This window comes from Crinia signifera, chromosome 4 (assembly GCF_055691185.1).
Source record: "Crinia signifera chromosome 4, ASM5569118v1, whole genome shotgun sequence".
In the NCBI taxonomy this organism is placed as follows: Eukaryota; Metazoa; Chordata; class Amphibia; order Anura; family Myobatrachidae; genus Crinia; species Crinia signifera.
In genome coordinates, this window is record NC_139220.1 from 57,007,820 (window position 1) to 57,023,835 (window position 16,016).

At 46.6% G+C, this 16,016-nt stretch overlaps 1 protein-coding gene and 1 long non-coding RNA gene across 3 annotated transcripts in view; one reads left to right on the forward strand and one right to left on the reverse strand.

Moving 5' to 3' along the window:
* Window positions 1-16,016, reverse strand: part of LOC146074071 (uncharacterized) — a 33,031-nt gene that overhangs the window by 14,732 nt on the left and 2,283 nt on the right. Inside the window, exons 2-3 of the long non-coding RNA XR_014473357.1 lie at window positions 13,377-13,437; window positions 4,162-4,198 (exon numbers count right to left, since the gene is read on the reverse strand). This is a non-coding gene — a long non-coding RNA (uncharacterized LOC146074071). The remainder of the gene's footprint in view (window positions 1-4,161; window positions 4,199-13,376; window positions 13,438-16,016) is intronic.
* The window catches only part of STING1 (stimulator of interferon response cGAMP interactor 1), a 37,396-nt gene that overhangs the window by 4,883 nt on the left and 16,497 nt on the right, over window positions 1-16,016 (forward strand). Inside the window, exons 2-5 of one of the 2 annotated variants that reach the window (XM_083181794.1) lie at window positions 4,039-4,094; window positions 4,192-4,442; window positions 5,827-6,013; window positions 13,332-13,440. In XM_083181794.1, coding sequence (XP_083037920.1) covers window positions 4,192-4,442; window positions 5,827-6,013; window positions 13,332-13,440 — 547 coding nt within the window. In that variant the 5' untranslated portion in view covers window positions 4,039-4,094. The remainder of the gene's footprint in view (window positions 1-4,038; window positions 4,095-4,191; window positions 4,443-5,826; window positions 6,014-13,331; window positions 13,441-16,016) is intronic. The other variant, XM_083181793.1, reaches the window with a different exon arrangement.

Genomic DNA, 16,016 nt, shown 5'->3' on the forward strand with positions numbered 1-16,016 from the left:
GCCATGGAGCAGCCCAGCAACAGCAGCCCAAAGAGCCCTGCGCCCCAAACACAGTCCCACAGACTAACACTCAGCATACCACTGGGCTACCATTCAGTAATACCACTTAGGTGCATGCAAGGGAAGGGTTAAAACTTTTTTTTTTACTTATCTCTATTATATAATAGGTATGATAGAAATAGCACATTATATAAGGTCAGAGGTAAATCATTAGAGAATCAGTGACACACTGCATGCATAAGCAGATACACATATTATATGCATACACAACTGTAAACATATTTTCTGGGTCTCCAAATGTCCATTCAAAGTATAGGAAAGGGGGCGTCCTTTACCAGTGGCCACGCCCTCTTTCCAAATTTGTACCGATGTCTGCCCTTCAGATGTTGGAGGGTATGAAGTTAGGGGGTATTATGGTAAAGATGGGAGAGTTCGAAAAAGGGTAAGGGTATGGATGCTGGGGGGGGGGGAGTTAGGGGAGTGTGAGGGCAGGGACACTGAGGAGGTTAGAGGGGTGGGCAGGGATGCTGTGGAAGTTAGTGGGAGGGTGAGGGCAGGGATGCTAACGGGGAGTTGGAATGAAGGCAATAGCAGGGAAACTAAGAGGGGAGTTAGTGTATGGTGGCCTCAACTCGCATTGGGATGATTTTACCCATTCCAGACGGCACAGGACAAAAAATCGACCTGAAGGCCCCACAGGTCTGACGCGCAGTCCTGGCATGCAGCTCTTGCATGCAATCCATCACAAATTCAGGACCGCATGTGATGGATTGCATGTGAACCTGTTGCTCTGGAAGGTCCTGGGGGCGACTTGCATGTGATCAGCTGGGTGTACACTGTAGTGTATGCACAGCTTTAGAGGGAGGGTGAGTTAGGGGTGCTGAAGGGAGAGTTACAGGGAGGGTGAAGGCAGAGATGAGTGGGAGTCAGAGGGAGGGTGGGGTTGGAGATGCTGAGGGAGTCTGGGTGAGGGCAGGGACACTGGTGGTAAATAAATGTGTGTGAGTCAGAGGGAGGGTGAGGACAAAAGACGCTGATGGGGGAGTTAGAGAGAGGGTGAGGGCAGAGAAGCTGAGAGGGAGGGTGAGGGCAGGGACACTGATGGTAAATAAATGTGTGTGTGTGTAATATGAATAAAAACAAAGCATAAATAGAATAAACTAATGCTCTAAATGTGTTGGGTTACTGAAAAGAACTTTATGTGCCAATTATGCAACCCATAGGCCAGGCAATCAGCGAGAGGGAGGCGGGTCCCTCTCTTCACCATGCCAGCGCCGCTGCTGCCTGTCAAACAAGCTGCGGCAGCCAGCAGGGATAGCTCACCGCAGCAAGGTAGCAGAGCGGGGAGAGTGCCTCGCCAGCCTGGCACCTCCCTGCACTGAATACCTACTGTGCGGGTTGCACCGGAGGCCCTGATGAAGCACACTTTAGCAGGTGGAGGACAGTTTACTTTACAATATACTTACTACCGCTCCAGCTCCCGCTGCTGCCTCCTTATGATCCTTCTACCGCACCTCTCAGTTCTCCACTACCATTGCTCCTGCTGCCGCACCTCTGTGTTTTCCACTCCGACGACGTCTCTATGGCCACCGCTACCCACGCAGCCCCGAGGTGGCCGGCATTTAAATAACATGACAGGAAGTAATAACAGCAACATCACAACGTCGCACATGCAGGCCCTGCCCCCGTGACTTCGGACTTGCGCATGCGCGGACTGTTTTTTTAAACAAACGGGATGAAAAACCGTGAAGATTTCCATGCGAGCGGGAGGATTAATGAAAAAACAGAAGCCTCCCGCATTTTGGCAACCCTAAATATTATTATGGTAATAAACTTCAGTGGCTGATTGGCCAGGTGTGACACCAGGGTTATATTACGATTTGCTGGTCCCGTGCCCTCTATGGAAAAGGTATAATATGCATGACTGGTGGGGACGGTGTATGTGCGTGTATGTGTGTGTGTGCTGGTGACTGGAAGGGCATGGGTGTGTGGAGGGAGTCAGGGAACATGGGGTAATGTATGAAGCTTGGAGAAGTGGTATCTATTCCCATAAAGAATGTTATGTGCAAGGTGATAATACACCAGCCAATCAGGTCCTAACTGTCATCTTACTCATAACATTCTTTATGGGGATAGTTACCACTTCTCCAAGCTTCATACATTTACCCCATGGTGTGTGTGTGGTGACCGGAGAGGGATTAGCTGTGTATGTGTGTTTGTGTGTGTGTTTGTGTGTGTGTGTGTGTGTGTGTGTATGGTCATGTGCTGAGCCATTATGTGTTACTACTCAACTACAGTATTGTATGCAGTGTTCTGTGTGCATGTTGTTTTATCTTGTGTAATGCACAGGTGTGTTGGACCTTTCTGAGCAGTTGCAAGCATTTTCCTGGTCAGACGCAGATGTTTAACCTGAAACTTTTAAACATCAAATCATCCAGAGCCAGAAAGCTCTGTCAGCTGTAGCCTAATCTGCCTCTGTACATAGAGGAACACCATACCTCCCAACTGACCCGGTTTCGGCGGGAAGGTCCCGTTTTTTTAGGGACGTTCCTGCATCCCACCCGGGGCCGACAGCATCCTGAGGTGGGAAGGTGGGGCAGTAGGGAATCTTCCCCTGTCACTGTATTCATGCCCTTACAGCGGAGAACCCAGGGGCATGGCCTCACAGGAGTGTCGCGAGCATAGACCCGACACTTCCCGAGCACCCATAATTTTGGGGCACTTTTTCGGCACGCACAAGCATCCCTCCTCCTCCCTCCTCAAAGTTGTGAGGTATGGAAAGTAACCCACGCATACATTAACATAACTTATCATTGTTTGTTGTGAAAATATTGAAGCAATGCTTTACACTGCAATGTCACGAAGATGTCATTTTGTATGGTCATAGCAGAGATATATTATTTATTTATATTAAAGATATAACTGACCCCAGTGCACACTAACCAATAGCTTAATGAAAGTGTGCATGTACCTGAACCCCTCCTTTTATCCCTGTACTTCTATGACCAGTACCAGGCTCTTGGCCCATTCCTGGTTCCCGCAATACAGAGGATGAAAGGAGTAGGCGTTTATCGGAAACCAGCACTGGGCTCAAACAGCCGGCTGTGTCATGTCAAAGGCCCCCCCTCCCCCCCCTTACACTGGGGGCTGTTTCAGCCCAGTGCTGAGTTCCAAAATACTGATCGCAAATGCAAACTCGATGGACTAACGTCTTTTTTCAGCCTTAATTGCTATGTTATTAAATGAAGGGTTAAGTAAGTGTAAAAAATATATATATTTTTTTTTTTTAGTAGAAGTACAGGGCCCAGCAAGTCTTCACTGAATGCTGGGAACCACAAGTCCTAGTTCTGGATTCTGAAATACGTGGGTCCCTTACTCCTTTTGCTAAATTTTGAAAGGGCCCCCAGCACTCTGCCAGAAAAAGGAGGGGGGTGTTGGGGTCAAAATAGTAGATGGGGAGGGGGATATGACACAGTAGTAGGCAAGACCAGACAGGATAGAGACGGGTTAAGCTTACGCAGAGGGTTTAGGTTACGCGGGGAGATGGTTAAGGTTACAGGTGGGACGGGGAGTAAGTATACTTTCTGTCAGGATGTCAAAAGAATAACTTTAATATACATACACTAATTTTACACCACTATACATACCAATCCAGGCTCCAGCGGTGACTGCCTCTGCAGCAGTTCACCCAGCACTGACAGTAGGGGTGAGACAGCTCCCCTCGCACTGACTGCGGGGATGAGCCAACTCCCCTCCCACTGACTGTAGGGTGAGCCGGCTTCCTCCTCGCTAATGACAGAGGGCTCAATGCTGTCACATCGCTATGCAAGCACTCAGTCATGGTTTACTCTTCTCTAGGAGAAGCCTCTCAGCCCTGACTGGCAGGAAGCATCTCTTTGGAGTGTGATTTTTACCGCAATCCGCATCCTATTAAATGTACCGTTTTTGGAAAACATGCAAATTCGGACGCAAAAGTAAAAAAAATCTCACTTTTAGGCCCTGTTAGGTCTAAATCCGCCTATGCATTTTCTACCATAGGCACAAGCCCCCTCCCCTAGTTTTACTTCTGGCTGAGGAAAGCTTCAATTTGGAAGGTACAGTATATGCTGCTATTTATAGGTGGGAATACCATGTACAACATATCAAATAACAATTACTTACAAGGTTGTGTTTGTTTTTTTCCCTTTTCAGATGGTGCCTAAAATACAAAGTAAATCTCAAAACGGGTCCAATATCCCTCAACCTAGAGGAAACAGAGCTACTATAACCACCTGTCTCCTAATTCTCCTATGTACCGCACTTCTGTGCCTGCTTGGAGCTGGAAATTACACAAGTCGTCAGATTGTCTACAGCCTGGCCATTCATTTTGTATTAGCACAAAGCTGGCATTTCATAATGAGTATATGTGAGTTATCTGAAGAAATAGCGCATGTGAACACCAGGTAATGATAACAAGTAAGGTAATAAATAATATGTACTAAAGTTTAGATATCATTCAAAGGTTTGTCTGTACACCATGGCATATTTCTGTGAAATAGCATCCCTATATACTAAACCAGCGGTTCTCAAACTGTGGGTCCTGTCCCCAGTGGTGCAAGTAGAAAAAAATGAGTGAGTGGTACTGCGCTGCATGCCGAAGGCACGCCCAAAATGGGCGTGGTAATGGGCGTGGTCATGGGACACAAGAGGGAGTGGCTGCATGACAAAACTTTAGAACACGATGACATTTCTGTTTGGGCTTGTGCATTGCATCCTGCACACAAAATGTAGGAGCCAGACAAACTATATAGATAACAGGGATATTACACGTCGAAGGCATGTGGCCAAAATTTACACAGTAATGCCTGTTACGCGTCACACACCCAATACATATTACCCATGTATTGGGTACACATTATGCCCCACTTGGTTACACATTATGCCCCACACCATAATGCCCATTGCGCCACTGCCGCACAACTGATGCCCATTACTAATATGCCCTCACAGTGCCAGATGTGCCCCCAGTGCCACACATATATGCCCCATAGTGCTAGGTATGTCCCCACAGTGCCACACATATATGCCCCACAGTGCTAGGTATGCCCCCACAGTGCCACACAGAAATGCTCCTACAGTGCCAGAATAAGCCAGGAGCACAACTCACTGTCCTGCAGTGCTGCTGGCTCAGGCTGTCTCCGGGTCTCATCTTGGTTGTCTCCCCCTCCGGCCTCCAGTCCCCCGCCGCCACTGCTGCAACCCTTCAGAGGGGAGGGGAGGGGAAAGCATCGCGCATCTCTCCTTCCCCTTCACTGTGTCCCTGACTGGGCCGTCAGCCAATCATACCTTGCGGGCTGGCTCCTGATTGGCTGCCAGCCTGCAAGCTTTTATTGGTTGACAGCCCAGTCACAGTGACACAGGGAGGGTGTTGAATTGTCTGTTATGTTAGTCTCCTTTCATCAGTTTGTGCCTCCACAATGCTGCCATGCATGTGCAGTCTGCTAAATACCCATGTAATTTGATGGCCTTCTGCATTAACTTGCTGGGATACTTGCTGGGATACTATAATTATTTTTATTGTCTGATGGGGTCCCAGAGCAAAAAAGTTTGAGGACCCCTGTACTAGACAATGGACTTGTTTATAATATTTTTTCCTTCATACAAAAAAAATAATTATCTACAGTGTTACATAAATGCCTATAAAGATGGTTGTGTATTTTCTATCCTGTGTACGGCTTTAGCCCATCAAAGTAATGTGGATTCTTTGGAAGAATAAAATAATAATTTTGTGTAAACACGATAACAAAATTGTGTTCAAAACTAATATAATTTATTATTTCTTTAAAGGTATAATGGAGAATACATGAAACTACTCAAAGCAAGCCTCAATACCAGAAATGTGGGTCTTCTAGTTTTAGCTGGCACGCTATGTTCTATATTTTATAAAGATGACCTCTTGCCCGTGCTTCCTTTAATAATCAATATGGTCATGGTGGTTCTTTGCAATTTATTATGCCATTTTTGTGGACTTCAGGTACGACAATCTTTTTCATTGGATATAATTCTATTAGAAACAAAGTTTAATTAGAATTTTACTAGTATTTTGTATTCATCATATGCCTTGTCACTAATTATCAAGGCCAATGGTGTACTTTTGTTTCTTGTCCCTCAAATCGGTTTCCCCCTATCTCCCTGTGTCTCATGGCCCTAACTCTTCCCCATTCCATCTCATTTTGATTTCACTAACTCCCTCACCCCTGTCTTTTGTATCTATCACGCTCTCTATTTTTCTCATCTCTGTCCCTTATCGCCACCCCACTAAGATATATTTTTGCTGCTGGGGCAGGACAGTAACAGCAAAAAAAGTTTGAGGACCCCTGAACTAGACAATAGACTTGTTTATAATAGTTTTTTCTTAGTTGGCTTGATCTACTCAACCTCCCTTTGGGCCACCTTCATACAAAAAAATAATTATACACAGTGTTACACAAATGCCTATAAAGATTTATGTGTATTTTCTATCCTGCATACCGCTTTAGCCCATCAAAGTAATGTGACTGCATGCTCTGGAAGAATAAATTAATCATTTTATGCAAACATGATAATAATTCCCACTCTCTTCCTGTGTCTCATGGCCCTACCTCTTCCCCATTCCATCTCATTTTTATTTCACTAACTCCCTAACCCCTGTCTTTTGTATCTATCCCGCTCTCTATTTTTCTCATCTCTGTCCCTCACCGCCACCCCACTAAGACATACTTTTGGTGCTGGGGCAGGACAGTAACAGCAAGTGTGGGGAATTAGGGCAGGATGCCCTAAAGTGTTAATGTGTTAATACCCAGTTTTCAAGTTTTTTTAATGAATTTTTGAATCCACTAAAACCCACATGCCGAGTTACTACAGGGGGTATGGCAAGCAAAAGCTGGTGATACCCTATAGAAGTTTATGGGCTTCTCTCCGCAGCACTGTGTGAGGGGTCCATCACAGAGTAATGGTATCGAGGGTTATGATCCAGAATGTCTCACGCCTTAGAAGGGCACGGTCTCTATCACCGCCCCTCTTGTTAGGCATCACAATTTCAATGCCCTTAAATTTAAGACCAGAAAGGTCATTGGTATGAACACTCTTATAGTGTCTCGAGACACTATGATTCAGAAATCCATGTTTTATATTCCGTGTGTGCTCCAGTATGCGGGTCTTCAAAGATCTCTTTGTCTTCCCGACAACTGGAGCTCACACGGGCAGACCAACAAATAAACAACATAGGTAGAGTTGCAATTAATGAATTGTTTGACCCGAAACGAATCACCAGCATGAGATTTGCACGAAGGACCCTTTTCCGCCAAAGGGCAGATCTTACACCTGCTACACAGGAAACAACATTTTAAACTTAAAAAAGTGGTACTGGGAGTAACAGCATCACTAGGGTCTACCATATTTAGTTGGCTTTTAGAGACCATGGATTTAGTTGTTTTAGCACATTCATATACAATTCTTGGGGTGTCATGAAGATGTGGGCCAAGGATCGGGTCCCGTTTAAGGATGTGCCAGTTTTTTAAGGGTTTTATATGGGGGAGTGGGAGATCCAATTATTAGCTGGAGACTTGGGCCGTAATATTTTCTTTTTTTACGATATATCGATGATATCCTGATTATTTGGAAAGGTGATGAAGCAGCTTTTAATCAATTTATGAGAGATATCAATGTAAACTCTTTCAATTTGGTCTTCACCTCCAATTTTCAGAGTATGAGTATTGAATGTCTTTAATTTAATTCTCAGTTTTGAGAACTTTCCTCTCATCCCCCATTTAGAAACCCGCACCATTTTTAAAAGTGTTAATAGCAACAGCTATCTGGAGTATGAGAGCTGTCATTTTAAGCCCTGGAAAAATAACATGCCCTATTCTCAATTCCTGCGTTTACACAGAACTTGTACTAGTCTGGACACCTTTGATGAGCAATCACAGGTTTACATCCAGAGGTTTAGAGAAAGGGGTTACCCCCAGGATATTATTCAATCTGCTCTCAATAAAGCTAAAAACTCAGTGCGGGCTGAAAATATCCAATATAAGGTAACAGACCAACGGGTGGATAATAAAAAAGTTTGTTTGTTCATCACCAAATAAAATAATGCAGAGAGACATATTTCTAAAATCCTTAAAAAAACTGGCACATCCTTAAACAGGACCCGATTCTTGGCCCACATCTTCATAACACCCCAAAAAATTGTATATACACGGGCTAAAACAATTAAATCCATGGTCTCTAAAAGCCAACTAGGTATGGTAAACCCTAGTGATGCTGTTACTCCCAGTACCACTTTTTTAAGTTTGAAATGTTGTTTCCCATGTAGCAGGTGTAAGATCTGCCCTTTGGCGGAGAAGGGTTCTTTGTTCAAATCTCATGCTGGTGATTCGTATCGGGTCAAACAATTCAATAATTGCAACTCTACCTATGTTGTTTATTTGTTGGTCTGCCCGTGTGGGCTCCAGTATGTCGGGAAGTTAAAGAGATCTCTGAAGACCCGCATACTGGAGCACACACGGAATAAAAAAGATGGATTTCTGAATCATGGTGTCTCAAGACACTTTAAGAGGGGCGGTTATAGAGACCGTGCCCTTCTAAGGCGTGAGAAATTAGGGATCATAACCCTCGATACCCTTACTCCTACGGTTTTAAATCAGGGTTATGAAATTACGTCATTTATTAATCAACGATTGTGATTATTCCTCTTTTTTACTACCTTGTTTAAAAGGCCAGTATAATAATTTTCTTAGGTTGCTTTTATATTCTTGTTTCTATACATGCCATTTAGCTGCTAATATTTATGGTAATATTATCATTGTACTGTATTCATACAGTCCCACTTCTTAATTAATTAGAACAGAGCCGGCCTTAGGCATAGGCAAACTAGGCAATTGCCTAGGGAATTCGGAATGCCTAGGGGCATCAGCAGCTTCTGCTGATTAAAATGATATGAATCATGCTTATATTCTGTGTGTGAGTGAGGCTGTATCTGCATATGAAATTGTGTATTCATGGAAATCACTGTAACATAGCCAGAGTCACTCACAGAATATAGGCATGCCGCATATCATTTTAATCATTGAAAGCTCCTTGTGTGTGCTGGTCATAACAATGCAAATAAGACAAATTTTCAGCAAAAAAGGCACCCAACATTAGCAGAACTGGCCAGGAGCTACATGGCCTATTGAGTCAAGATGTATGAGGAAACATCTGTATCCAAGCAGAAGCAGAGGTCACAGTGTTAGCGGCTGTGCGAGTGCTGTCTGCGGGTGGGTTGGTTGTGCAATAGTGTTCGGCAAATGTGTAAGGGGCATTATGTGTGTCATGTATAAATACATTAATAATGTGCGACATATGTGTACATATGTGTGTCATGTGTAAGGGGCATTACTGTGTGGTATTATGAGGGGTGCCGAGAGAAAGGGGTAGGGGGTACAAATTACCCAGGCCTCGGGCCTCCTCCCCTTAAGTGACAGTAGCAGCTGAAGCTCTTCTCCTCTGCCCAGCACACACTGCTTTGTGCTGGGTTGCAGTGTGGCCATGGAGGTGCTTAAAATACAATATTTTCTCAGGATTTTTTTCTAAGGGTATAATGTGAATAATGTGAGGAGTAATGTACATAAGGTAAAGTGGTACTACTGTGTGATTTAACATGAATAAGGGACACCATCGCATAATATAATGTGAATAAAGTTGCACTACTGTGTGGCATAATGTGAATTGGGGGTACTATTGGGTGGCCATGCCCCTTCCCAGCAAGAACACACCTCTGTTTGGGCTGCGCACTGCATGTGTGCGCTGTTTCTATTTAAAATATTGCGGGTAGGGGCACCAAAATGATGACTGCTATGATGAGGGTTGATGGTGCTGGGAAAGGGGAGCAGGGTCAGAGGCGGAACTAGTGGTGGTGCTAGGGGGCACCAGCTAAAATCTTGCCTAGGCAGGGCCGGCGCCACCACTAGGCAAATCTAGGCATTTGCCTAGGGCGCCAGCCACTGGAGGGCGGCACTTCGCCCCTCGCCTCTCGCATGCTGACTGGCTGCGATTCAGCCAATCAGCGTGCGGCGAGTTTTCAAACCCATCAGCGCTTCCCGCGCCGCCACCTGGCTGCCAGATAGCGCGCATCACTGCAGGGACCCCGCTGCCAGATCACACAGCGCCACAGGTACCCCCCCCGTAGGCACCTGGGCACCCCACCCCCCATCGCCTGGGGCTCTCCGGTGCCTTGCACTGGCCCTGTGCCTAGGGCGTCATTTAGGCTAGGGCCCAGGGCCGGCGCCACCACTAGGCAGCTTTAGGCATTTGCCTAGGGCGCCGGCCACTAGAGGGCGGTAAAGAGCTGCAGGAGAGCAGGAAGAAGAAAGCTCTGCGCTGTCTAGTACAGCACGTGACCAGGAGTTCGTACTAGCAGGGAGCAGGTGAGCCAAACGTCCCCGCCCTCGCCCCCCCTGCCTGCAGTGTTAAGCACGCTGCCCCCCCCAGGAGCTAGTTGCCAATCAGCGGCACCACTGCACCCCCTTCCCTGCTAGACGGTAGCGATCTGCTGCAGGCGCCCGCTCCCTCCCCCCGCCTGCAGTGTTAAGCCCGCTGCCCCCCCCCCCCGGAGTTAGTTGGCAATCAGTGGTGCCACTGTACCCCCCTTCCCTGCTAGACCGCAGCAATCCACTGCAGGCGCCCGCTGCCCCCCCCCCAGTCAGCTGCAGAGAGGCGTGCACCCACCCCCCCCCTGTAATCCACAGGTGGTGCCTGCTGTCAACCCCCCTCCCCCCGTGAGCCTCCCCTGTGGACTGGGTCGGAGCGGCGGGGGGGGGGGGGCGCAGGGGCGGCAGGTCGCCTGGGGCGGTAACAGGGCTTGCACCGGCCCTGCTAGGGCCAGCTCTGAGTTAGAACACTGTTGATTGACATTCTCAATTGCTTGGATATCTTTTTATATCCCTTTCCTGTTTTATACAGTTCAATTACCTGTTCCCACAGATCCTTTGACAATTCTTTGCTTTTCCACATGACTCAGAATCCAGACATTTAAGTGCAGCACTGAAAGATGCAAGAGTCTTTCAGGAGACCAGAAACTCACTGACCTTTTATACACACACACACTGATTACAAGCAAACAGATTACAGGTGAGGATGGTTGTCAGGACTCGTGGATTTTGTGAGTCCGTTTGCAGACCAGGAGCTATAGGGCACACTGAGGGTTGGAAGGTAGCAGGCTTAATATAAGTCTTACGCATAGGCCAAGATGAATAATACCATTTATTGAATAACACAGGGCCTTATTCTGGTCGATGCGGTCCGTTCCGCATTCTTTCGGAGGGTGCTTTTTAGCCGTCTGCGCATGCGTAGGCAACGCTATGCGCATGTGCCACGCATGGTCTCCGTACTCGTTCTCACTAATACCGTACAGAAATGTCCACCGAATTGACTCTGGAAATATGGGCGTAATATGGGCATCATTCGGACCTACACAAGGGCGTGGTTTCAAAGTGGGAAAAACTGGGCGTAAATATGGGCGTACACGAGGGAGTGCACTAACTCTGGTAGGCGTGCATTCGGACAGCACACCGACTGCAAATGAACCAACACGCATGAAATATGTGGTCCTCATAAGCAAGTTTCACTTTGCGGAGAGCACTTGTTCATGTGCTAGGCATTCGGTTCGCCCAATTAGTACGCTCGCACCTGAAGCACTGTCAGCTGAACACAATACAATACACTCCTATACTCATTAGTCATTAATTACACTCTTTTCATTGCTTGAATTTAAAGCATTGCTGCCTAAATGGACCATTACTTAAATACACAAAGATAAGCTAAAACACCACTGCATGTTTGCTATTTTACCCACATTTACACTGCAAGCAATGGTCAGAAATTTCTACCAATAATATAATTTTACATGTCACTTTTACATTCAGCAATAACACCACACATTTGGGGGTAAAAATAACATTTATTAAATTGGTGGAAAACATATGATTTTTCTTGCATGTTATTTGGCACATGCCACAAAAGAAAGGTAACATACAAATAATCAGCAAACAAAAAAAATGTATCTTTAAGAACACATCAGGTGTCTTGGAAGCACCCAGGCGTGGAGACTCTGGTACTGGTACTCACAGGGAGATGATTGAGCACAGCCTTGGAAGCACACAGGTGCGGAGACTGTGGTGCAGGTACTCACAAGGAAGACTTGGAAGCAGGGGCTCAGAAGCACACAGGTGCAGGGACGCTGGTGCCGGTACACACTGGGAGATTGAGCACAGTCTTGGGAGCACGCAGGTGCGGAAACACTGGTGCAGGTACTCACAGGGAAGACTTGGAAGCAGGGGCTCAGAAGCACTCAGGTGTGGAAACGCTGGTGCCGGTACACACTGGGAGATTGAGCACAGTCTTGGAAGCACGCAGGTGCGGAGACACTGGTGCGGGTACTCACAGGGAGACTTGGAAGCAGGGAGCTCAGAAGCACACAGGTGTGGAAATGCTGGTGCCGGTACACACTGGGAGATCTTGGAAGCAGGAGCTGGTTCAGCAGCACGCTGGGAAGCACAGGTCGCAGGTTACCTCCTGGGAAGAGATAGCGAAGCACTGTCGTCTGCTGAGTCTTAGGTGAGGGATTAAATCCCCCGGGCTAGCTCCTGATTGGACTAGCACAACTGAGAGAGAGAAAGCCATTGGGCGGCCATGGGAAGATGGACTGTGAGACACAGGGCCAAGCCAACATGGCGCCTGGGAACGGAGACCCACAATGCTAGGCAGGTGATGACAGGCACGGCCGCTGGGAAACACCCGCAGGACTCCTCCAGCCGGTACCAACATGAAGTGATCTAAGACCCCGACGCTGGACCCGAACTGGTAAGCGCCGCTTGTGTCCAGCGGTCGGGACAATGGTTACCTTTAGTAGCCAAAATCCTGCGTTTGCCCCTGCTGTAGGTCATACAGTATGTGTTCAACTTAACTTTTTTTTTTTTATTATTGAAAAAGAAAGGCTGCAAAAAACAGACATATTAATTTAAACATACTGTGTCGCAGCATAGCCAAAACACAACACTCATACATAAAGTATAGTACATATTACAACATACATATTACAACATAAAGAAAAACTTACACTATAAGATATACTATGCACTATGCATTCCAACGGTAACCAAATATAAACAGTAGAGAAGGCTATGGGGATGGAGGGAAGGAGGGTGAAGGAGAGGAATCACAAGCTTACTTAAATGATATTGCAAATAATGCATTTAAACATTTTTTATGAATTTCTGTTAATCTAATCAGGCTACGTGATGATTACAACTGGGGCAATATTTATCTTTCCACAGGAACCAACTCCAGCAGTTATTTCCGAAATTACTGAAAAGAATCACCTGAATGTAGCCCACGGGCTTGCCTGGTCTTATTACGTTGGATATCTACATTTTATTCTCCCTGGTAGGAAACATCAATACATATAGGGGGTTATTCTGATTCACTCGGAAAGGCACACTCACTCTCTAATTGACAAAACCATGCTGCACTGCAGGTGGGGCTGATGTAACGTACAGAGAGAGTTAGATCTGGGTGGGGGGGGTGTACTTCAAACTGATATCTGAACTCCAGTGTAAATATAAAGCAGCCAGTATTTACCCTGCACAGAAAAAATAAAAGGTACTTGTTTCCTACCACGGTGCCACCGATTTGAATTGTATCGGGTCGGAAAAATCGCGTCGATCGCATCGCATGCCAACCAAATCGCATGCGACGCGATCGACCCGATTTTTACATTGGAATCAATGTAAAATGGTCCCTGAGACCCGATTTTACATTGATTTCAATGTAAAAAGCCCCCAAACCCCCCATTTTAATACCAAACCCCCCCCCCTCATGTTTGAAATGCCCCCCCCCCCCTTTGTTAACACCATCCCACTATTGACGCCAACCCGAAGCGTGGCGAGGGGCGGAGGTACGTGTCCTCCGACCTTTTCATACCCCTACTATCCACGTCGGCGTGGAGTTGATTTTATAAAGTGTGGCGAGTGCAGCGAGCCACCAAGCCCGAAGTGTGGCGAGCCCCGCGAGGGGACGCGGATACCTTCACAGGTATCCGCGTCCCCTCGCGGGCTTCACAGGTATCCGCGTGCGCTCACCACGCTTTGGGCTCGGTGGCTCGCTATGCTCGCCACACTTTATAATATCAACTCCACGCCGACGTGGATAGTAGGGGTATGAAAAGGTCGGAGGACGCGTACCGCCGCCCCTCGCGGGCTCGCTGCGCTCGCCACGCTTCGGGTTGGCGTCAATAGTGGGGTGGCGTTAACAATGGGGGGGGCATTAAACATACTTTTTAACCATATTCAATGTGAAATGGGCCATATTGGCCCATTTCACATTGTCACCTATGTAAAATCGGGTTGATCGCGTTGATCAACCCGATTTTCACTTGAAAAATAATTTAACATTGTTCCCTATGGGAAAATCGCGTTGATCGCGTCGGTCGCACCGCGGCCCCTTATTAGGGGCCGCGATGGATGCGATCAACACGATTTTGTCTTTCACGGGCAAATTAGCTGGTGAGTGACATAAAATCGGGTCCATTGCGTTGATTGTATGCCTTAAGTGCCTTAAACTTAAGGCATACAATCAACGAGATGGGCGCCGTGCTAGGAAACAAGTACCAAATAAAATACCAAAATCTAACTCTCTCTTCACATGAGCCCCACCTGCAGTGCACATGATTTTGTCCATTAGAGAGGGATTGTACCTTTCCGGGTGAATCAGAGAAACCCCCATATTCTAATGAGTGAGCAAATGTGTAGTAAATGTGTAGTAAATGTAACTGTAGATTAGGCTGCATAACATGGGCCATTATTTTTTTTTATTTTTATCTTTTTTATTGAAAGGTTTTAGATAACAAAGATTTGCAGCATGTACAAATCTGAAATTATTCCAGTACAACATTGGTCATCAGACAATATACCGTTTTCAGTTGACAGTGTATATCAATGTATCGCTCCATAGCTCTAGGGCAATTGACGACAATGTGCACATTTTGCAATATGCTAAACATGAATATTTATAATCAAATGAGGTACTTGTGTATTATCACGGCGCCCAAGTTTCTTACGTACAGCACTGTAGGCAAATCGCATCGCATGGGCCATTGTAGCGGCAGTGCGATGCGATTTTCCTATGTAATTTATTCACTGCTCTCTTAGCCCCGAGGAATCGCATTGCATCGCACCTCCCACATATATAGGGTGTACAATGGCATTACATTACCTATACAATTATATCATTGTATGACATAAAATGAGGTTTTAGGCACCCCCCCACTATCCTTTGCCAACCCGAAGCGTGGTGAGCGCACCAAGCCCTGCGAGGGGCGGTGGAACGTGTCCTCTGACCTTTTCATACCCCTACTATCCACGTCGGTGTGGAGTTGATTTTACATAGTGTGGCGAGCGCAGCAAGCCCCGCGAGGGGACACAGATTAATTTACATGTATTCCGTGGCCCCCCGCGGGCCTCGCTGTGCTCGCAGCGCTTTGGGCTCAGTGGCTCGCTGCGTTCGCCACGCTACATAAAATCAACTCCACACCAACGTGGATAGTAGGAGTATGAAAAGGTCGGAGGACGCATTCCGCTGTGCTCGCCACGCTTCGGGGTGGCTTGGATAGTGGGGGGGGTGCCTAAAACTTCATTGTATGTCATTATTGTATACCTAATGCCATTGTACACCCTATACAATATAAATAAAAGAGCACTGAATAAATTACATAGGAAAATCGGATCGCATCGCATCGGCACTTACAATGGCCCATGCAATGCGATGCGATTATCCTACGCAGAATAGCCCACTAAGCAAATAGCTTAGTGGGTGCCGTGATAATACACAAGTACCTCAAATGATTCTAAACAAACAAAAACACACAGGAGGGGGGGGGGGGGGGATAAATCAAAATGTAGACGAAGACAGATGGAGATGGGAGAGAAGAGTGGGTGGGTGGGAGGGAGGGAACCTGAAGCGTC